At 39.0% G+C, this 24,096-nt stretch overlaps 1 protein-coding gene across 15 annotated transcripts in view; it reads right to left on the bottom strand.

The window, feature by feature from the left end:
- Positions 1-24,096, bottom strand: part of EYA4 (EYA transcriptional coactivator and phosphatase 4) — a 231,677-nt gene that overhangs the window by 18,215 nt on the left and 189,366 nt on the right. For all 15 annotated transcript variants that reach the window (XM_043511003.1, XM_043511000.1, XM_043510994.1 and 12 more), the window contains 3 exons: positions 15,375-15,511; positions 13,513-13,596; positions 2,066-2,155 (listed from right to left, as the gene is read on the bottom strand). In XM_043511003.1, the coding sequence (XP_043366938.1) occupies positions 2,066-2,155; positions 13,513-13,596; positions 15,375-15,511 (311 nt within the window). The remainder of the gene's footprint in view (positions 1-2,065; positions 2,156-13,512; positions 13,597-15,374; positions 15,512-24,096) is intronic.

Here is a 24,096-nt window from a genome sequence, read left to right as displayed (position 1 = left end):
GGCACCAGAAAGAGAATATTCACCAAATGCTTTTGCATGGTCAAGTGATATCTCACTTAGACTGCAATAAAACACGCACTAGCTGAGGAATAGCCAGGGTTTCACTTCTCAGATTTCATACTGCTGGAGAAAGGAGATAAAGCTCAGGTGAAGAACAGGTCTTGGGACAAAAGGTTGAAGGTAAGGGGAATGATCTGAGCTTGGGACACTGTTATTTTGTGACTTTGGAAGAACCAGAGACAATGAGGTCAGCGAAGGGCAATGAAGACATCATCAGCTTGGTACTTCTTGATTTCCCTATTGGCTGTGGAACAAAGGGAAGTGCCGATTAAGGGAGTCCCTGCCCCAATGGAAGGAAAATACATCCATCCATCAGGTTCCTTTCTCTCAGAATTTGAAGCAAAACCTTGTCAATTTTGATTGCAACGGGTGGTAAAAATGTCTACATGGGGAAGGTATTCTGATCCAAATTAGAAGCAGATCTGAAAAGTCTTGTTTGCCTATTCAGAAAAAAAACTGACAATTGTGAGGTTGTCACATTCCATAATAAGAGAACTAGACTCCATGAGTGGACCACAATGCTTAAACAGTATTGCTGATGGCTCTGGTTATCAAATAGTTGATACTTTAGCAGGGGATCTATGGTGACCCTAACAGGTGAGTGATCCCTGGTGGTCTGCCAGCTATAACCAGAGGGAGGAGAGCATGACTTGAGTAATAGCATGACTGATTGCATTGACACTTCCTTGTGATCTCAGACCATGAGGAAGAACACTTGGACTAGGTGATGATTCGCTGAAGCATGTCTGTGCATGGCACAAAGAGGCTGGGAATTGGAGAAACAACCAGATGAAAAACATGAGATGGGCACTTGCCTCCAGGAGCAGATACTTTGATCTGTTGAATACATTTTGCGAGGAGAAGACATGCAGGGTTAAGGACTATGAATTAAACATGTTAAAGGCCAACTCATAAGTGGAAGAATTTGAAATGGATGGGTGAATAAGGATTTGCACCTCCCTTGAGAGACACCTGACATAGGAGACTGAGGTTCATTAACCTGATTATAGCTTGTCTGACTAAACAGACGACATACTGAAAACTCTGAAGTCTGAAAGTCTGAAAACTCCCAGTTTTTTCTTTTGGACCAAAAATAAATCTGAAGGGAATCCAGAAGCTTCTGAACAGGATTTAGCAAAGTCTATCTGTTATTTATTGGCTGAGGGGAAGGAAATAGAATATTTTAATAATGAAACAGACATAGGGATTTTTTCCTTTTATACTATGTACAACTGTATACTGTATAAAGGTACTGACGTGCCTTTCTTGTCTGGAGTCTTCAACCATAAACCCACAATGCTCTTCAGAGAGTGAGAATGGGAAAAGAAAATTTGCACCGGAGTTTTCTTATTTTAAGGGCAAGGTTTTGAAATTGGAGATCTGGAGGCACTTTAGGGTTGGTTCTCAATTTCTATTTCTTTAGAGACATGAATGATGATTATGTCCAGATTGCCTGTTCATGACTAAAAGTCTGTCATTACTATCATCAAAACTCACTGATGAGAGTCTGAGAAGAATAATGAAATCTCTCCTTCTTCCCTTGAAAAGGAAGGGTAGCTCTCTTTACCCTGAGAATATGGGAAAGCCAAGAGGCAGGCAACAAAGGAGGACTTTAAAGAGAGGACTTCAAACTCTTCTGTTCAGACAAGGTCTTTTAGAGGCAAAAAGGGACTACTTAAGCTGAGAAAGAAGAGGTGGGAGACAAATGGGTTCCTTCTCATGAGAACATTGCAGATGCAGCAAAATCTGCTGACTTAAACAGCTACAGTGAAAAGAACTGTTGCAGGGGATAGAGGTGACATATTGAGGATGTCCCCACTCTTCATGTAAGTACTCCGATGATGTAGAAATTATTGCAGTATGACTGCCTGTGATTGTTCAGCGAGTAGGATCAAACCCAGAGTAATGTCCATATTGCTATGTGTAAGAAATACTAATAGGTAGGAAACCTTTAATGTCATGTTCTGGGATGAAACAGTCAATGTTACATTCTGTAGATTCTTACCTCCAAGTCATTAAAAAATAAATGTGTATCAGCAAGATTAAAAATCATTTCTTCCATTCGCAGGCCCAGGGTCACTGCCATTGGTGGATCCTTAGAAAATGAAAAATTAGGTTAGATATTTAATTACAATTCATTCAGGTAGCAGTTATTCAAAAGTTGACGTATGCCAACATTCTGCAGTAATTTCTCTAAAATTCTCTGGGTATGAACCTTTTACTATAAAGTTACGATTAGGGATTGATGCGTTGAAGGGAGTTCACAGACTAACAGCAAAACGCTTGGGATGCTGAAAGGATTATTTTATGAAAAACTGTTTAAAAAGATAAATATTGATTGGCTAACCTATGGCTGAGGAGAAACATAACTATTTACATATTTGCAGAAGGTGAAATATTGAAGTCTAACTAAATTATTTACAGCTGTACCAACGAGGAGAATTGCTCATTAGAAGTCATAAGATGAATTTAGTAAAGGAAATATTTATTTTAATAAGAATAGTTTACATTTTTCATCCAAGGACCCCAAAGCATTGTACAAAGGTGTGGTCAGATCTTTATTCCCCTTTTACAGACAGAGAAACTAAGGCACAGAAAAGGAGTACCGGTAAAAGGAGCTGGTAATAGCTCATCTTAAGTGATCACTCTCCTTACAGTGTGTATGATAAAACCCATTGTTTCATGTTCTCTGTGTGTGTATGTAAATCTCCCCACTGTATTTTCCACCAAATGCATCCGATGAAGTGAGCTGTAGCTCACGAAAGCTTATGCTCAAATAAATTTGTTAGTCTCTAAAGTGCCACAAGAACTCCTTTTCTTTTTTGCGAATACGGACTAACACGGCTGCTACTCTGAAACCTGTTATGAGGCACAGAGAAGTTAAGTGACTTGTCCACATTCACAGTGAGTCAGTGACATAGCCAGGAACAGAAAACACATCCTCTGACATCCAGTTTGCTACACCATCCATTACACCATAGTCATTCATTTTGGATCAGAAAAATCTTCCCAACATTTGACTGCATAATAGTCTCTCAAATTAAGTGTCAGAAGCCTCTTTAGTGAGGACATTTAAAACTGAAAAAACTCACTAGCTATTGTATTGTATGGAATAATGCTATATGGTGCAAGGGAGAGATGACTTAAAACGTCTTTTCATTTTCTAATGTCTACGCCTTATGACAAAACAAAAACTAGTCTGAATCTTCACCCATCCCCCAAACAAGTTTCACTTTAGAGAAATAGCCTTCATCCCACCTATGGATTTTTCCAATACCAGTTCTCTTCCCACACCTTCTGCTACTCCAAAAACACTTCCTGGCCTAATTCACAACTACTCCAACTGAACACCTGTTCTTCCTCCCACACAACCTCACTATCTATCCTCCTTTCACTGCAGGCACTCACCTGACCAAATTCCAAACTCTCCCTCTATGTTTGTAATTCATGCCCCCAACAAATGCTGATCCAGTCCCCTTTCACTGTAGGCTCTTAGCCAATCTCATGTACTCTGTGGCATTACTCACTGGGAGACCAACAGTACCAGGAAAACACATAAAGGTCTTTTTGTAACTCACAGCTAACAGAGCTCTTCCTTTAATTCAAGTTGTAAATGCCTGTTGCTGGACACGGTCTGCAGCTGTTTGTGGTTTATTATAGACACGAGTTAGACTCTCCATAGTTTAGGCTGCCACCATACTCCCATTATAAGGCTGATCTGATCCTCTTGTAATTTAAAAAAAAATCCACATTTCACTCGCTGACAGCTACAGAGTTTTCTGAAATTTTTTAGTAAATTAAGTACTTTGAGGTTAAAAGACTTAAAATTGCTGTCTTTAGAAATAATGTAATGTTTTGTATCCCTCTGTCAGCAGAATCACTCTAAACCACAAATCATCATTTATTTATGTTATGAACAAAGATTTTGCCAATCAGAACCAGGCCACCATTGCGGTAGGCACTTTGCAAACACAGAGTAAAAACTTTTTCCTGCTCTGAAGCACTTAAAACCGAATGGGAAAATTTGAAACAGACATATTTTGGCACTGGCCCAGGCAAGAAGCAGATTTCAAGAGCAAGAAGAGTGAAGTGTTTAACAAATTGTCATTAGTTGAAAATGAGACCAAATTCTCTGTCAACTTCACTATTCAACGTCAATATTTTCATATTGTCTATTTTTCTAAAAGAAAAGGAAACTCTAGAACCTTATAAAATGGCTTCTTCCTGAATTCTCCACTAAAATGCCCATTTGGCATCGAGAGTACTTGGGTGAAAAGTGCAGGAAGTGCACAGGTATATTTTCCAGAGGAGGTGATTGAGAATCATGGGTTCAGTGATTTACCAAAGGTTACATGAGATCTTTATAGGAGAGCTGGGGACAGAATCCTGAGCTGAGAGATGATAGATCCGTGTCTTCCTCACTAGGCCATGCTGTCTACAAGGAATAACCACTGGATGTTAACCATCATCATGACATAGACTAGTAGTTTTAGAAAAGAACCAACTGGCTAGATACATGAGACAACATCTAGTTTTCTTCTCTAACCACTTGAAATCCTTTTCAGTGAATGTTAAGAGAATTGCCCCCCCTTAAATATGAAATTCATAACTCTTATTTCTGCAGTATGCTGATTGACCCCAATCCTGCAGATCCTTATGCCCATGCATAACTTTACTCACATATGTAATATCATTGCTGTCAATGGGCCTACTCATGTGAGTAAAGTTAGGAACATTGCTTGCAAGATAGGGGTCTTAGCTCTTTTCATTTGTTTTCTCTTTTCTAGATGGAACTGGACTTCATAGAATCTCAGGCTTGGAAGGGCCCTCAGGAGATCATCTAGTCCAACCCCCTGCTCAAAGCAGGACCAATCGCCTGCTAAATCATCCCAGCCAGGGCTTTGTCAAACCAGGCCTTAAAAACCTCAAAGGAAGGAGATTCCACCACCTCCCTAGGTAACCCATTCCAGTGTTTCACCATCCTCAGAGTGAAAAAGTTTTTCCTAATATCCAACCTAAACCTCCCCCACTGCAACTTGAGACCAATACTCCTTGTTCTGTCATCTGCTACCACTGAGAACAGTCTAGATCCATCCTCTTTAGAACCCCGTTTCAGGTAGTTGAAAGCAGCTATCAAATCCCCCCTCATTCTTCTCTTCCGCAGACTAAACAATCGTAGTTCCCTCAGCCTCTCCTCATAAATCATGTGCTCCAGCCCCCTAATCATTCTTGTTGCCCTCCGCTGGACGCTTTCCAATTTTTCCACATACTTCTTGTAGTGTGGGGCCCAAAACTGGACACAGTACTCCAGATGAGGCCTCACCAATGCCGAATAAAGGGGAATGATCACGTCCCTCGATCTGCTGGCAATGCTCCTACTTATACAGTCCAAAATGATGTTAGCTTTCTTGGCAACTAGGGCACACTGTTGACTCATATCCAGCTTCTCATCCACTGTAACCCCTAGGTCCTTTTCTGCAGAACTGCTGCCTAGCCACTTAGTCCCTAGTCTGTAGCAGTGCATGAGATTCCACTTAATTGTGGAAATACACTGTAAATGACTGCATCATAATCCAGTTGTTTTTAACACAATATTCCAGTTACATTTTACTGGAAGAGAGAAAAAATAGTGTAATTGAAAGATATAAATGACACATGCCTGTCACAACATGTGGTGTACCTCATCCAATGACCTAAATGCCCCAATAGCAACTATGTGGGTGATACCAGATAATAACTATATTCTCAAATGAACTCAGAAGAAAATAACAACATACAAAACCATCCTATCATCTGTGGCGAACACTTTTCACAAAGCGATCATTTCTGACCCCTCAGTCCGCATCCTCAAAGGAAACCTGTACAACATTTTCAAAAGACAAGCCTGGGAGCATAAGGTTGCTAGACACTAAAAAATCATGGACTGAATACAGACACCAGATTTATGGCTTATTACAACAATCTATAACCCACTCTCTACTATCCTGGGACTGACATGGCTACAACACCACTGCATAGAATAATATGTAGCATTTTGGTATACATAATAAAAAGTAAAAACAAAATTAAGATACTTCAGCTTCTCATATATTCAGTTTTTGATCTCAGAATAATGAAATTCTGTCAAGGTATATTTACTGAGTTCTTCAGGAGAAAATCTGGCCTCCTTAACCAAATTTGCCAAATTCCATAATGCACTTTTTAACAAACAGTAGAGACCAAGTTCCAGTACTTTCCACACAAATGGGAGGAAGGAAGGGGGTAAGAAGCACTCTCACATACTTTGGTCAGCTTAATCAAAGGGTTTCAAAATGTGGAGGAATAGCCTAATCTTCACTTTGTCTCTTAACTTGTATCTGAGGACACAGACTTAGATACTAGAGTACAAACTAAAACAGGACAAGAGAAAAATATGGAAAAGAGAGCAAGAAATTTGAGGAAAGAAGCAAAGAGACACCCACAGTAGTGATACACAATGTAGCTATAAAAGAAATTTAATGAGGCAGACTGAACTTTTGCTAATATACTCTGCATTACTCCACATATAAAAAAATTATTATTAAAAAATTTGGTAACTTTCCACAGATGAATTAAAAAAAAACAATAGCAGCAGCCTTTTGGCCTTTACAGGCATCCTCTGTAGCCAGATATTACTAGTATTCAATGGAGTCCAGATCAGCTACAGCACTTCTCTATAGCAAAAATACCAATGCTTTTAGTTACGTTAGTAGAGGGTATAAATTGGAGCCAGACTGTCTGGACTTCTGTGCTAGATTGAGCCATCACTGGAATGCCTCCTAGGAGACTAAGTAAAAATATCTCAGCAGAACCAATATTTATATGTTTTGAGGAGGAGAGAATCATGATAGGGTCCCAGATAAAGTCCAAACTTCTTAGTTTCTTTAGTGCAGCATACTGTTCAATACCACCAGGAAGAGCAGGTGTTGGCAAGAAATGCTCACTGAATCCTTTTATTTATTGTATTCAAATACAATGAAAACAAACTATTTTCATATTATTTTCTCTAGTTATATATAAATCAACATAAAAAACTTGAACAATAGTGTGAGAACACACCTATAAAAGGGCAGTATTGCTGAACTTAATAGGAATAGTACTGTCCCTTGGAAAACATTTGCCTCACAAGTGGAAATGTTAGTGTTAAATGATAATGTTGCTGGCCTAATGGCACTCCTAGTGTCAGGTGGGAGCCTCAGGTTTAAGTCCAACTCCCTCTTTTTGGGGAGACTCATTCTGGGAGGGTGTTATGGATGCTGGAGAAGAGGAAGAGAGTGCGCTGTTGCTGGACTCCACAGGGAGTTCCTGTCTCGCACTTTTTGGATGAAAGTAGGGGGGTGACATCAAGAGAGTATAAGAGCAAAATGAGAGGTCCTGAGACATCTGACCAAAATACAGGAAACAATCAATGCAGCTGAATGATCTTTTTAAAGTATATTAGTGCTGGTGAAAGGTGACAGCTGGGAGATGGTATAGCGAGGGTAGTAACAAGTATCCTTGTACCTCTCAGCTAATGTGACTCAACTCTGACCCGGACGGACAATCACTGAGAGTAAGAGGATAGCTTGGTCTTCATGGGCCACTCTCTATTTTTGGGCTCTCTTCAGAGACTGTCATCAAAGGGTGATCATGAAGTGTTAATACTGGTGGTGATTTTTTCTGGTGTGAGCATTTGTCCTCTAAGATACCACCAACTTGTTATCATATGCCATCAAAACAGCTGACAGGTTTCAATCACAAACAAGGCTGGCCAAATTTGAACCAGAACACTAGGGTCCAACCAAATTCACGGCCATGAAAAACACATTATGGACTGTGAAATCTGATTGCCCCCATAAAATCTGGCTATTGTAGGGGAGCGAGGCTCCTACTATGTGCCGGGCTCCAGCTGCTTGTCCCAGCTGTGCTGGGGAGGGATGGGACTTCCTTTTGCCTTGCCGGGGCCACTCCCAGGGCCAGGTCAGATCTACCTCTGGGAACTTCCCCCCGGCTGCAGGAAGCTCTGAAGGCAGCACACCCACAGAGCTTCCTGCAGCAACGGGAGGTTCCCAGAGGTCGGTCTGACTTGGCCCTGGGAGTGGTCCCTGCAGGAAGTCCTGTCCCTCCCCAGCTTGGCAGGGACTAATGCACTGGTCTCCATCTGCGGTAGGAGGCCCCAGCTGGGACATCCCCAGCTTTGCCCTTTCCTGGCTCCGGGCCCAGCATTCAGGTGTTAAAGGAACCTTGGACTGGTGGTGGGGGGGTAGGTTGGGGGAGAACCACAGCACCCCGGGCAGTTGCCCAGCTGTAAGGCTAGCCTTGCCTCCTACCCCAAGTAACAACCTCCCTATGCCCTGTGACCCCACTGCTCTCTGGCCACCCAGCTCTGAAGGCAGTGTCCACCACCAGCTGCAGTGCAAAAGTAAGGGTGAAATCCCATGACCCCTTTTGGGTCAGGACCCCCATGGTTACAACACCATGAAACTTCAGATGTAAACATCTGAAACTGAGACTGACTTTAAAAAAATCCCAAGACTGTGAAATTGATCAAAATGGACTGTGAATTTGGTAGGGCCCCAACAATCATCAATCCCCTGAGCCCCTTGTACACTGAATAATAATAATAAAAAGGAGCGATTAACTGGAAACAACTAAAAGATGTAGGTAGATCAGAAAAATCGGAAAATTGTCAGAAAAAGCAGAATATATTTTGGCACTAGCTTACATCTGACTCAAATTGTCACAGTACTTATCTACTTGATAAAAAAGTTCCGTACACTTTTACCATAGAGTAGAATTTTGACTTTTCTTTTAAAATACACTGTTGGGTTTGTCTGTTCAATTGTACTGTCAAATTTTGCACTTATTTTTAAGTCTGTTGAAAACATCATCCTGAATCATCAGTAACACACATTCAAATTTGGAGAACTAAGACTTTTCCCTCTGCAGTGCCATGAAAGGCAGTCATTCCTTTTTACCAGCCTGAACTTTGACTTGTGGTATTTTTGGAAAATCTTTGCCCTTTGGATTGACTTTAAAGAAATAAATGATTTTACCACGTTGGGTACAGCTTAATCAGCTCCAAAACAGTGAGAAATCCCTGGGACATTGTAGAAAGAAGAATATATATTGTTAATAAGAGAACAGGAATGTACCTCATAAAATGTAACAGATGATGACAGTCTCCTAACATATGTCCTGTCACATCAACAAATCCTTATTTAAGAGTTTAGCATTGTAGAAAACTCTATGTGCCAACTGGTGCTCAGCTGCAAAAATCATCCTCAGCCACACAGGTCATAACCGAACAGCTCAGATACCAATGATCATAATTTGCTACTGCAGTAAATAATTAAAAATAGAAGTGTACTAATTTTATGGTGCATGAAGAGCATCAACAAATGAGATGAGCAAAGTAACCTTACAAGCTGAGAGACAGACATGTTTAGATAACATAAAATAATTAACTCTGGAAAGTCCAATAAAAAAAATCAGACAAAATCACTTAATCACTTTGGGGTTTTTAATTAATATCTTGTAGCTCTGCACTGATCAAACTCTGACATACAAAGCCTCTCTTCCTTCAGGGGAAAACTGCAAGCTATTCTTTCAGTTGGCTCCCTCCCCTGAAGAAGCAATTTGCCATATATTTTAATGAGACACTTACAATCTTGCTCATGTTAAAAAAATCTTCATTCAATCTGTCACAGTTTGTTAATGCTACTACAGTATTATTTATATTACACCAGTAAGGGACAGTCTATATACTACTTAGTCCTGGCTCAGCGCAGGGGACTGGGCTAGATGAACTATTGAGGTCCCTTCCAGTTCTAGATTTCTATGATGCAGTCCCACTAGAAGTCCAAAATGAGATCAGGATCACCGTTCTCTTCGCCCTTAGGCTACTGCCTGTGGGAAAGGAGGGTGAGATTTAAAAGAAGAATTTTTAATCTGCTGGTCCCTCTATGGCTGTGTACCGGCCTTGCATACGAACAGTTTGCCAGTCTGACTGTGACACTGAGCTAAGTCAGCTCTCCACTCTGTGCTGCATTTCCATTCACAGACACAATGACATTAGAGCAGTAAGGCCTAAAAGATAGATATTTTGTTTCCCCCAGGTCACAGCAAGAAATAGGGCAAAGAGAAGGACAAGAGATGGCAGGTCTGTGTTTTGATGGGGAATAGTTGAGGGTGTGTATATATATCCATCTGTACATTCAGAGTGTCTGTATAAATGTTAGAATAGTAGAACAAAGGTGAAACCCTGGAAAATGGTCCATCTAAGTATCAGTATAATCCCAGAAAGAAAAGGAGTGCTTGTGGCACCTTAGAGACTAACAAATTTATTTGAGCATAAGCTTTCGTGAGCTACAGCTCACTTCATCGGATGCATAATCCCAGAATTTCACACCTTGAAAATGCAATTTGACCACTCTGTTCACCATAAAATGCTCTCTCCCTATTTGTAGCAGCACCATGCTAATCACTCACTAACATTTACAAAACCCTGAAAAACATATTGAGAGACCCTTATCCTTCTGTTTCATGTTATCGCGTCTTTTCTCTTTTGGGAGAAAATTTGTTTAATAAACAACATGACAACAAAATATACAGAAAAAAACATATTTACAAAAAGAGCTGAGAATCAGGGGACACAGGGTAAAGTACTCCGACGGTTTAAAGCCACACATCACGGCACAGGTTGGGAGCTGTGCTGCCCCCAATACTAGGAGACAATATAGGGGAAGGTGTAGGATTCACCGCTATGATTCTATACCACTGGCTGTTCAAACTGGTCTTAAACCAACTTTGTGCCACTGGAGCAGCACAATCACAAGAAAGGATCAATGCCCAAGATGTTTTTTGAAACAATGAAATATAACTAGATTTTAGGTACTTAGATATTATGGTAATAGAGGCCATATAAGTACCTCATTATCTTTAATGTATTCACCCTCACAACACCTCTTCAAGGTAGGGATGATTATTCCCATTTTACAGATTGTGATCTGAGGCACAGTGAGGCTAAGTGATTTGCCCAAGGTTACACAGGAAGACTGTGGCAGGGCAAGGAATTGAACTGCAGTCTCACAAGCCTCAGTCTAGTGCCCTAACCACTGAACCATCCTTCCTCCATATAAAAAAAGAATATATGCAGCAACATATAAAATATCAGACAAGAATTTACTACATATTTGAGTCTCAATGATACATCATCATCCTAAATATGTTTACCATAATACTAGGAAGAAACTACTCTAGAAAAGAAAGTATCTGCCATTTCTTAATTTACTCTGGGAATGATTCTGTATCCTTATGATTTTTATTTTACTATGTCTAGCAGTATGAAAACAGGATCTCTTTTATTTAAGAAATCCTCTCTTTTGGTTCATCATCACTTGAAATCTTGGATCCTGATTCTAATCTCAGTAGCATATATCAATTCATTTCACTTTCACTCGAGTTACTCCTGACCTATGGAAATAAATTCATAATCTCTATCTGATATCACAACTGGTTGCTGTAATTAGTCATTATCACATATTCTGGCTTTTGAGGGGGAATAAATTGCAGGAGAAGATGAGTTTTTACAAAGCAGTGATGCTGTTTTCATTTAAATGTCCCTGCAGATATGGAGGGTGGGGAGTAGGAAAGAAAAAGAGACAAAAAAAGGAGAGAGAAGGAAACCAAGAAGATATCTCTGCACAGCTATCGCTAGAATAGTTTTCAAAGTTACCCAGAAAGGATTGATAGCTCTGTAACATATTTCAATTTAAAAAGCTTTGCACCAACAAGGATAAATAATTTCTTAATTGTTAATATCGGAGATGGAGAAAAAACCTTCATCAGAATAGTTATACCATCCAAAAGACCGCAAGCACACTTGGATTAAAATGACAAGTAACTGAATCATTGGGCCAAATACAGCAACTCCCATGAAGGTCTGTGGGCCACATTCAATGGTGACATAAATGATGTAAGTTGCATGTTTGGTTTGATTCTTCTCTCACTTATAGAGATATAAAAAAAGGAGTAATTTTTGTCAAAGTGAATGGAATTATATTTTTTGTAAAAATAGCATTAGAAGAGTGTGTAGGATGTATGGTAATATAAGTGGCAAAATAGTACAACATGCACTGATTAGGCACTGTGAAGGTGTAAAACAAGTGTCATTTGTACCAGAGCCGAATAGCTAATCTTATTTTAGCATTCCAAAACTGAGCTGGTGAATTTCCATGACAGACAAAAATGTACTAGCCCACCCTTTTCATAAACACCAGGAAAAACAACTACTTGTATCTCCAAATACACATATCTGTGCACATGCTCCTGCAAACACCTCCACATGAGCATTAACACCAAACTCTCTTCCCTCCTTTTTTTCGTTAACAGAAACATGCTTCACACCTGTCACTTTTTCTCTCTCCCGCTCTCACACAGTCCCACACTTATTTCTTATACACACCACATAACCATGCCACCCTGCAATTCATGGACTTCTCTATCTTCTCAGCTGCCATCCCCACCCAAATCATCAGCATTCATTCTGCCATCAGCCCTGCCAATGTCAGTGCAGCAAAAACCCTCAAGAAAATCTGTATTAAAATGTACTTCATGCATGTTCCTTGCTCAGTAGGTGAGGAAATTCCTGTTGCTAGTAATTTTGGGTTGCTTCTCCCTCTCTCTCCTTTCACTGCTGCCTGCTCATTGCTCCCTGTTCTGGGCTTCTTCTCCAGCAACCTTTGGATTTCTCAGTGGCAGAGAGGGGAGTAGTTGTGTACAATGAAAGTAGTAACTGATTCGCAGCAGAGGATGTTTCAGCCATTGTTGGCCTTGGTGTTGGCCTTGCCCAACGCAACAGCCATCCAAGAATACCAGCGACTCACCAGGAAAGCTGAGGTGTTAGAGAGTACATCATAAACCCAGAGCCTCCACCCTAAAGCGGAAGGTTAGACAGGTCTGCCTACCACCCATTTACTCTGACTTAACGTTTTCCTTTCCCTGCAAATTCATCAGTTCTGTTTCCTTTTTCATCATCCAGTTTACTCATTCCCTTTCCCTGCCCTGCTTCCAAATTCACCAGTTAGTTCCCCTTTCCCCCCAAATCTAGTACCCATTTGCACCAGCTTTTTACAGCTGCACCAGAAATCTCAGCACCTCCACCTCAATGAAGCCTCCTCCTTACAGCTATAGCACCTACCTCAGCAACTCTACCTCTATTGGACCTCACATCTTATCTAAGGGTAGGCACCTCATCTGTCCCCTTGGCTGCTCCATTTGGATAAATCACAACTTTTGTACCTCAGTTTCCCAGTCAGTTTCCCACTTCCCTCCCTCACAAGGGCATATGAATGTTAATTAAGTTTTGTAAGGCACACTGAAGATGAAAAGCACAGTAAAAATGCCAAGTGTATCAGTAGTCTGAATCTATTATGGAATTCATGAGTCACATACTTTGCCATATTTTTGTGCATAGGATCCTGTAAGCAGCGAATGGAAAACGATGATCGTTTCATCCAAATCCCAAACAAATACACGCTGAAAACAGAAATGGAGACAAAATCAGTATGTAATCAGGAAATAAGATTTATGATCCAAAATCAAATCAGTCATGTCCTGTGCTTTAAATAAGCCCTCAAGTGAGTAGGTTTATTCTGAAAATCAGCATTGACAGTGTACCTTAAAATAATCAATAAAAACACGGAGGACATTAAGCCTTTCAATACTTTCCAATCTTTTAATTACTCTATAACCTTTACAAGGTTTCAAATATGTCACATATTAAAGAATAACAAATTGCCACAAGCACTCCTTTTCTTTTTGCGAATACAGACTAACACGGCTGCTACTCTGAAACCTATACTAAAGAATCTTTTACTGGTACATAAAATATATTATTTCATCCACTTCGCCTCTCTTAACATACTACAGATGTCAGTATACTTTGGGTCAATTACTTTGTTGTAAAGAGCTATTAATTTAAGGATAAATTCTACTCTCAGATTCTTATGTACAACTCATACTGATTTTAGTGTGTTCCTCCAATAGAGATAATATCAACTCCTGGTGCTAGTTCTACATGCCACAACTACTATTATGCCACAGTAATTCACACAGAATAAGGAATTTAAATAATATTTTTGGACAAAATGTCTTATTTTAACTTTTTATTTTGTTTTCATTTTTAAGGGAAATTTCTTAGTGTTGGTAAGAGGCTGTTTTTTTCTGAAATTTACCAGTGAAAATGAAACTAAGGAAAGGAAAATGGAAATCTTCCCATAAATGTAAAAAATTACAACTGCTTATTTAAAAAAAAAAAGTTTGTGGGAAACTACAAAAAAATCAAAGACAGTTTGTCCAAAATCAGGATAAAATTCCTTACCCTCTGTACAAAAAGCTATGGCATCTGAGATTGATGCAAAGTGCTACGGTCAACCCTGTCCCTCCAGAATAGATGTAGGGGCAGGAACAGCCAAGTGATAAAGTTGACTTCTGGTGATATATGTGGAGATATGCACTACATGCACAAGGAGTGGAGCAGTCCAATGATATTAGCATTGAGTACCAGTATCACAGTGGGAGGAGGCACATCACATAAATGTGCAGAACATTTCTCTGATCCCAGTGCTGGAATATACCATGCATGCAATGAGTGCTGTTCTTCTGTCACACTGTCAGAAGACTGCTAAAGTAGGGTTAACAAGAATATAATCACTCCACTGCTGGGACACTCGTGTTTTAAAACATCATCTTGTAAATTACGCAGATATATTCCTTTGCTATGGCCTTGCTCTCTCAAATAGTGGAGCATAACTACTAAAGTCAATGACACTACCTACAGGGGTAAAGTTAAAATAGTCCATAAGTGTTTGCAGGATTAGGGCCAAATATGGATGTCTCATATTTATGCATTCCTTTTTGTAATGCATATTTTTAGACTGAATATGTAGATAATTGGATTGATACATCTGAATTTTCTTATTTTTAAAAAGAAAATTAAATAATACACAAAATAGAAGTTAAACAGAAAAAATATGAACAAAGAAACCTTAAATTGTTTTGTAGACCTATTCCACATTAAATTGGAAGAGACAATATGCACACATGTATTATGTTGACACTTATCTTACATTCAGTGTATACAGGTATACATTGTATCTGCCCCATATTGTATAAATTTAAAGTAACTACTCAAAATCTAGTACTTTCAATTAATGATTCATATGGTTCATGCCATTTTTTAAAAACGGTTTCCGCTGCTTTAATTTGCTGAATCTACCTTCAGTTTACCATTCATCAGTTATCAGAGGGCATACCTCCAAGTCACTGTCCGGAGGGGGTGATGGATTATTCTTCCGCCCTCTACCCCGAGACTTTGACCCAGAACTCCGACACGTTCTCTCATCAAGATCTTTGATCGGTGTTGAGGGGCTCTGTACTGTGTCAAACTCCCCTAAAAATACAAAAATCCACGGAAAAAGGTCAGTGTTTAATTTTTAAAGAAGGTATAAAAGCTTTAAAAATGTCTCTCTACACAGATTATATGCCAACCCAAACACAAGATACGCACATGCTATAAACATAAAATGCAGAAGAGCAGTTCTCAATTTCAGTTTTACATAACAGGAAATTGCAGATGTCACAAATACATTCTGATTTCACCAAAGACAAACTTCAATAAATCTCCTGAGAAATGGAGAGAGGGTTTAAATGCACTAATATGCACATATATATAAAATAGTGAGGCATCAAAGTAAGCTTTCTGAAATACCATACTAATGGTCATGTCATGCTTTTTTTTTTTTTTTTTTAAATTTATGGTGAAAAATATCTCATTTCCTATGTTAGGGTGTCCGCTAGACAGATTTCAATATCCTCTATTGCTGTGAAGACTCAACTTTAACTCCCCTCCGCACCAGCAGGAGACCCACCATCCTTATCCCTAAATATGGAAGACATTCTAAATACTCCTGCAGGCATCAGAATCCCCAACCACCTCCTCCTTTCTGACAGACCAACAGCCTAATCTCCTCATCCACCTCCTTACTCTCTCATGCTACCAGCTCTATGCCAGGTTATCCCTCTACCTTCTCAGCCTGATTTCCCCATTGTAATCCACCTTACCACTGCTGGTCACAAACACAGGCAGCAGTCAACCAAGAGCTGTGAGCAGGATAAGGAAGTTCACATTGGGAAGGTTGGATGGGGAAAGAGAATGGAGCTACCTATGAGGGATTGTTTGAGACTTGCTCCACCCCAACTCCCAGTAACCAGAAATCCTCCTTCCTTCCAAGCACTCTCTCCTAGTGCACCTCCAGAAATGTCTGGTGACGTATCTAGGAACTAGCTAATTAAGCGAGTCTCCTAAGTGTGAAAAGACATGAATCCTCCCCCTTTGTCTGCTTTAATAATGATTTCATGACTATTTCACAACAGCAATGGAGTACAGCTATACCTGACATCTTCCGAAGTTTTCAATGAACTGATTCAAGGGTGCCATCCAATTTTTCTAATCTGTTGGGTTCTATGCTGCTGCACTACAGATGGTTCTTTAAAATATATTGAAGGATGGTGTCGGGACAAAACTATCTGTTCTACCTTATATTTAGCTGTGATACTCTGAGTACCTTTCCCAGACCTGAAGAAGAGCTCTGTGGACCTCGAAAGCTTGTCACTTTCATCAACAGAAGCTGGTCCAATAAGCGCTATTAACTCACCCACTGTGGGGGCAGTATGAAACACTTTTCAGTTTGGATGATTGGAACAAAGAGATGGCTTTGGGAGGCCTAAATCAAGGGTGACTTAGTGCGGGCAGCATCAATTCTTTATTAATTGTTAGTATCATTATTACCATAGCACTTAGGAGTGGACCTGGACCCCATTGTACTTTAAATGTTATACAAACACAGAACAAAAAGATGGTCCCTCCCCCCACAGAGTTTATAATCAAGCCAAATCGCTCAATATTAAGGAATGTATACATTCAATTGGCAATTCTTTTCTTTTTCTTCCTGATTTTCTTTTCTAAGAACATTTTTATTCGGGTCATAAGTGAATAATATAGACCATTTGCACCTACATGTATAAAATGCCAAGAGCAAGAACAGGTCACACAGGTCAAACTAAGAACATTTTAAAGTTTACATACACAAAGGCAAACCATTTAAAAAGCTGTAGTCAAACCACAGTAACTCAATAACATGTACGTATTGAGGTTAAACACACAACCTGAACTCTGCCCCCATCACTGTCCACACAGCAATCAAAATCAGAAAAAACTTTGTCTCAAAATTGGCCAGTCAATGACCCTACACTATTTAGTCATAACGTACATACTGACATATTAATATCTTTACAGACTATTAAAAAGGTGAAGGAAGTATCCAGTGGCAGCCAGTCTAGGCTTGATTCTGATAAAGAGTTATTTTTTGTGGTTATTAATCTGAAGGTAGAAAGATAGGTAGAAGGTAATTTGGGCAAAAGTGATCATGAAATGATAGATTTCATGAATCTAAGGAAAAAAGAGGTAAAAGCACCACAATAAGGACAATGGACTTCAAAAAAGCAGACTTCAACAAACTCAGAGCACTGGTAGGTAAGGTCCCATGAAAAGAAAATCTAATGGAAAAAGGAGTTTGGGAGAATTGGCAGATTCTCAAAGAGACAAAATTAAAGGCACAAGAGCAAACTCTCCCAATGATAAGGAAAGATAGGAAGACCAGTAAGAGGCCAATATGCCTTTATCAGTAGTTCTTTAATGATGTGAAAATCAAAAAGGAATCCTACAAAGAGTGGAAGCATGAATATAATTGCTAAGAATGAATACAAAAGAATAGTAAAGGCATGTAGGGACAAAATCAGAAAGGCTAAAGCACAAAATGAGTTACACCTAACAAGGGACATAACAGGCATTAAGAAGGGGTTCTATAAGTACATTAAGGACAAGAGAAAGACAAAGGAAAATTTAATTACATTATTTAGCAGCAGGGAAGGAGAGCTACAGGATGACATCAAGAAGGCTGAGGCGTGAAAAACCTATTTTGCTTCAGTCTTCACTAAAAAGGTTGTTTGTGACCAATTGCTTAAGACAATATTAACAACAAGGGGGAAGAAACACAGACTGGAATAGGGAAATAACAGATTAAAAATATATAGATAATAGGGCTGTCAAGCAATTAAAATTAATTGTGATTAAAAAATTAATCACGATTAATTGCACTGTTAAACAACAGAATATAATGTATATACATATTTTTGGATGTTTTCCACATTTTCAAATATATTTATTTCAATTACAACACAGAATACAAAGTGTACAGTGCTCACCTTTATGTTTATTTTTTATTATAAATATTTGCACTGTAAAAATAAAAAATAGTATTTTTCAATTCACTTAATACAAGTACTGTAGTAAAATCTCTTTATCATGAAAGTTGAACTTACAAATATAGATTCATGTAAAAAAAACTGCATTAAAAAATAAAACAATGTAAAACTTTAGAGCCTACAAACCCACTTCTTGTTCAGCCAATCGCTCAAACAAGTCTGTTTACATTTGCAGGAGATAATCCTGCCCGCTTCTTGTTTACGTCTCACTGAAAGTGAGAACAGGAATTCTCATGGCACTGTTGTAGCCAGTGTTGCAAGACATTTATGTGCCAGATGCGCTAAAGATTCATATATCCCTTCATGTTTCAACCACCATTCCATAGGACATGCGTTCATGCTAATGAGGGGTTCTACTTGATAATGATCCAAAGCAGTGCAGACCAACATATGTTCATTTTCATCATCTGAGTCAGATGTCACCAGCAGAAGGTTGATTTTCTTTTTTGGTGGTTTGGGTTCTGTAGTTTCCACATCAGAGTGTTGCTCTTTTAAAACTTCTGAAGGCATTCTCCACACCTCGTCCCTCTCAGATTTTGGAAGGCACTTCAGATTCTTAAACCTTGGGTCGGGTGCTGTAGCTATCTTTAGAAATCTCACATTTAGTACCTTCTTTGCGTTTTGTCAAATCTGCAGTGAGTGTTCTTAAAACGAACAACATGCTGAGTCATCATCTGAGACTGCTATAACATGAAATATATAGCAGAATGTGGGTAGAACACAGAGCAGAAGACATACAATTGTTCCCCAAGGAGTTCAGTTACAAATTTAATTAATGCACACTTTTTTTTAATGAGCATCATGAGCATGGAAGCATGTCCTCTGGAATAGTGGCCAAAGCATGAATGTCTAGCATGTAAATACCTTGCAATGCCAGCTACAAAAGTATCATGTGAATGTCTGTTCTCACTTTCACATGACGTAAATAAGAAGTGAGCAGCATTATTTCCCGTAAATGTAAACAAACTTGTTTCTCTTAACAATTGGTTGCACAGGAAATAGGACTCAGTGGACTTGCAGGCTCTAAAGTTTTACACTGTTTTGTTGTTGAGTGCAGTTATGTAACAAAAAAATTCTACATTTGTAAGTTGTGCTTTATGATAAAAAGATTGCACTACACTACTTGTATGAGGTGAATTGAAAAATACTATTTCTTTAATAACTTTTACAGTGCAAATATTTGTAATAAAATATAAAGTGAACAGTATACACTTTGTATTCTGTGTTGTAATTGAAATCAATATATTTGAAAATGTAGAAAAACATCCAAAAATATTTAATACATTTCAATTGGTACTCTATTGTTTAACAGTGCGATTAACAGAGCAATTAATCACAATGAATTTTTTTTAGTTAATTGTGTGAGTAACTGCGATTAATCGACAGCCCTAGTAGATAAATTAGATCTATTCAAATTAGCAGGGCATGCCACAATTCACCCTAAGTTACTTAAGGAACTAGATGAAGCAATTTCTGAACCATTAATCATTATCTTTGAGAATTCGTGGAGGATAGATGAGGTCCCAAAGGTCTAGAGAAGGGAAAACATAGTACCTATCTTTAAAAAGGGGAAAAAAGATAGGACCCAGGGAATTACAGACACTTAGTTGAGTGAATTTACACATTTCTAGTAAAAAATAATTATTTTTATTGCCATTAAGTAAATCATTTAGTTCATTTTTCCTCTTAGTGAACAATGTGCCAAAGGTTGTTAAATAAGTAAAATGGAACAATGAAGAGTGCCTTCAAAGTTTTTATTATGTCCCGATTAGAATAAAATACTGTTGGTCATATGTGAGAATTAAAAGAATTCCAAACTTTCTTAAAATCTATGAAACTATTTAAAGCCCACACAAATGATAACGGCACAATTATGATCTGATACAGATCTTCAATTATACACAACCAAAAAGATGGAAATCTATCTGTATATATATGGCATGACAGGTTTCAGAGTAGCAGCTGTGTTACTCTGTATTCGCAAAAAGAAAAGGAGTACTTCTGGCACCTTAGAGACTAACAAATTTATTAGAGCATAAGCTTTCGTGAGCTACAGCTCACTTCATCGGATGGCATGCTGTGCATTTGGTAGAAGAAACAGAGGGGAGATTTATATAAACACACAGAGAACATGAAACAATGGGTTTATCATACACACTGTAAGGAGAGGTTTCAGAGTAGCAGCCGTGTTAGTCTGTATTCGCAAAAAGAAAAGCAGTACTTGTGGCACCTTAGAGACTAACAAACGGCCAATGTACATGCCAACATTTTTATGGCTGACTTAGAACAACGCTTCCTCAGCTCTCGTCCCCTAATGCCCCTACTCTACTTGCGCTACATTGATGACATCTTCATCATCTGGACCCATGGAAAAGAAGCCCTTGAGGAATTCCACCAGGATTTCAACAATTTCCATCCCACCATCAACCTCAGCCTGGACCAGTCCACACAAGAGATCCACTTCCTGGACACTACGGTGCTAATAAGCGATGGTCACATAAACACCACCCTATATCGGAAACCTACTGACCGCTATTCCTACCTACATGCCTCTAGCTTTCATCCAGATCATACCACACAATCCATTGTCTACAGCCAAGCTCTACGATATAACCGCATTTGCTCCAACCCCTCAGACAGAGACAAACACCTACAAGATCTCTATCATGCATTCCTAAAACTACAGTATCCACCTGCTGAAGTGAAGAAACAGATTGACAGAGCCAGAAGAGTACCCAGAAGTCACCTACTACAGGACAGGCCCAACAAAGAAAATAACAGAACGCCACTAGCCATCACCTTCAGCCCCCAACTAAAACCTCTCCAACACATCATCAAGGATTTACAACCTATCCTGAAGGACGACCCATCACTCTCACAGATCTTGGGAGACAGGCCAGTCCTTGCTTACAGACAGCCCCCCAATCTGAAGCAAATACTCACCAGCAACCACACACCACACAACAGAACCACTAACCCAGGAACCTATCCTTGCAACAAAGCCCGTTGCCAACTCTGTCCACATATCTATTCAGGGGACACCATCATAGGGCCTAATCACATCAGCCACACTATCAGAGGCTCGTTCACCTGTGCATCTACCAATGTGATATATGCCATGATGTGCCAGCAATGCCCCTCTGCCATGTACATTGGCCAAACTGGACAGTCTCTACGTAAAAGAATGAATGGACACAAATCAGACATCAAGAATTATAACATTCAAAAACCAGTTGGAGAACACTTCAATCTCTCTGGTCACTCGATTACAGACCTAAGGGTGGCTATCCTTCAACAAAAAAGCTTCAAAAACAGACTCCAACGAGAGACTGCTGAATTGGAATTAATTTGCAAACTGGATACAATTAACTTAGGCTTGAATAGAGACTGGGAATGGATGAGTCATTACACAAAGTAAAACTAGTTCCCCATGTTATTTCTCCCTCCCACCCCACCCCCCACTGTTCCTCAGATATTCTTGTTAACTGCTGGAAACAGCCTACCTTGCTTGTCACCATGAAAGGTTTTCCTCCTCCCCCCCCCCCGCTGCTGGTGATGGCTTATCTTAAGTGATCACTCTCCTTACAGTGTGTATGATAAATCCATTGTTTCATGTTCTCTGTGTGTGTATATAAATCTCCCCTCTGTTTTTTCCACCAAATGCATCCGATGAAGTGAGCTGTAGCTCACGAAAGCTTATGCTCTAATAAATTTGTTAGTCTCTAAGGTGCTACAAGTACTCCTTTTCTTTATATGGCATGAGTTTCTAATGAAAAGTAATTACGTATTTACCTATTTTCCAATAATTTGCTGTAGTGGCTGCACAATCATTTCATAAAAGCAGGACTATTCCAATATAATGCACGTTCACATTTCTTTCTTTGCCCCACATAAGATAAAAACAAAATTATATCCAAGTCTAGCTTTTTTATTGCTTCCCCAGCAAAATAGCCCAACAGGTGAACTAAGCAGCAAGTAATTTGTAAACACTGATTCTTATCAAAAACATCAAATAAAAATCAAAGTACAATACTGATAACTTTTGAAAGCCCTAGAAAGTAAGTTTTATTCAAAGTGTTTCTTTATACCATTCAGTAATCCATGTCTCTGTATTTAGTTTAATATTTTATTCTACATGTATACATACTACCTATGATAATGTCTTCAGAGAAAATTTCTGTATAGATGTAACCAGCAGAGGTCTATAGAAATTAAATAGGGCTATACAGCATTTATTTTAAATACCTAATGAATAGAAAAATACTTTCTATAAGCTTTAAAACCATCTTATGGAATAGTAAAAGGTTCTACAGCCATATAAATAAGAAGAAAACTAAGAAAGAAGAAGTGGGGCTGCTTAACACTGAGGATGGAGTGGAGGTTAAAGATAATCTAGGCATGGCCCAATATCTAAACAAATACTTTGCCTCAGTCTTTAATAAGGCTAAAGAGGATCTTGGGGATAATGGTAGCATGACAAATGGAAATGAGGATATAGAGGTAGATATTACCATATCTGAGGTAGAAGCAAAACTGAAACAGCTTAATGGGACTAAATCGGGGGGCCCAGATAATCTTCATCCAAGAATATTAAAGGAATTGGCACCTGAAATTGCAAGCCCATTAGCAAGAATTTTTAATGAATCTGTAAACTCAGGAGTAGTACCAAATGATTGGAGAATTGCTAATATAGTTCCTATTTTTAAGAAAGGGAAAAAAAGTGATCCGGGTAACTACAGGTCAGTTAGTTTGACATCTGTAGTATGCAAGGTCCTGGAAAAAATTTTGAAGGAGAAATTAGTTAAGGACATTGAAGTCAATGGTAAATGGGACAAAATACAACATGGTTTTACAAAAGGTAGATCGTGCCAAACCAACCTAATCTCCTTTTTTTGAAAAGGTAACAGATTTTTTAGATAAAGGAAATGCAGTGGATCTAAATTTACCTAGATTTCAGTAAGGCATTTGATACCGTGTCACATGGGGAATTATTAGTTAAATTGGAGAAGATGGGGATCAATATGAACATCAAAAGGTGGATAAGGAATTGGTTAAAGGGGAGACTGCAATGGGTCCTACTGAAAGGTGAACTGTCAGGTTGGAGGGAGGTTACCAGTGGAGTTCCTCAGGGATCGGTTTTGGGACCAATCTTATTTAATCTTTTTATTACTAACCTCGGCACAAAAAGTGGGAGTGTGCTAATAAAGTTTGCAGATGATACAAAGCTGGGAGGTATTGCCAATTCGGAGAAGGATCAGGATATTATACAGGAGGATCTGGATGACCTTGTAAACTGGAGTAATAGTAATAGGATGAAATTTAATAGTGAGAAGTGTAAGGTTATGCATTTAGGGATTAATAACAAGAATTTTAGTTTATAAGTTGGGGACGCATCAATTAGAAGTAACGGAAGAGGAGAAGAACCTTGGAGTATTGGTTGATCATAGGATGACTATGAGCTGCCAATGTGATATGGCTGTGAAAAAAGCTAATGCGGTTTTGGGATGCATCAGGAGAGGCATTTCCAGTAGGAATAAGGAGGTTTTAGTACTGTTATACAAGGCACTGGTGAGACCTCACCTAGAATACTGTGTGCAGTTCTGGTCTCCCATGTTTAAAAAGGATGAATTCAAACTGGAGCAGGTACAGAGA

The sequence above is a fragment of the Dermochelys coriacea genome, chromosome 3 (assembly GCF_009764565.3).
Source record: "Dermochelys coriacea isolate rDerCor1 chromosome 3, rDerCor1.pri.v4, whole genome shotgun sequence".
Lineage (NCBI taxonomy): Eukaryota > Metazoa > Chordata > Testudines > Dermochelyidae > Dermochelys > Dermochelys coriacea.
This window is presented reverse-complemented; position numbering and strand designations above follow the sequence as displayed.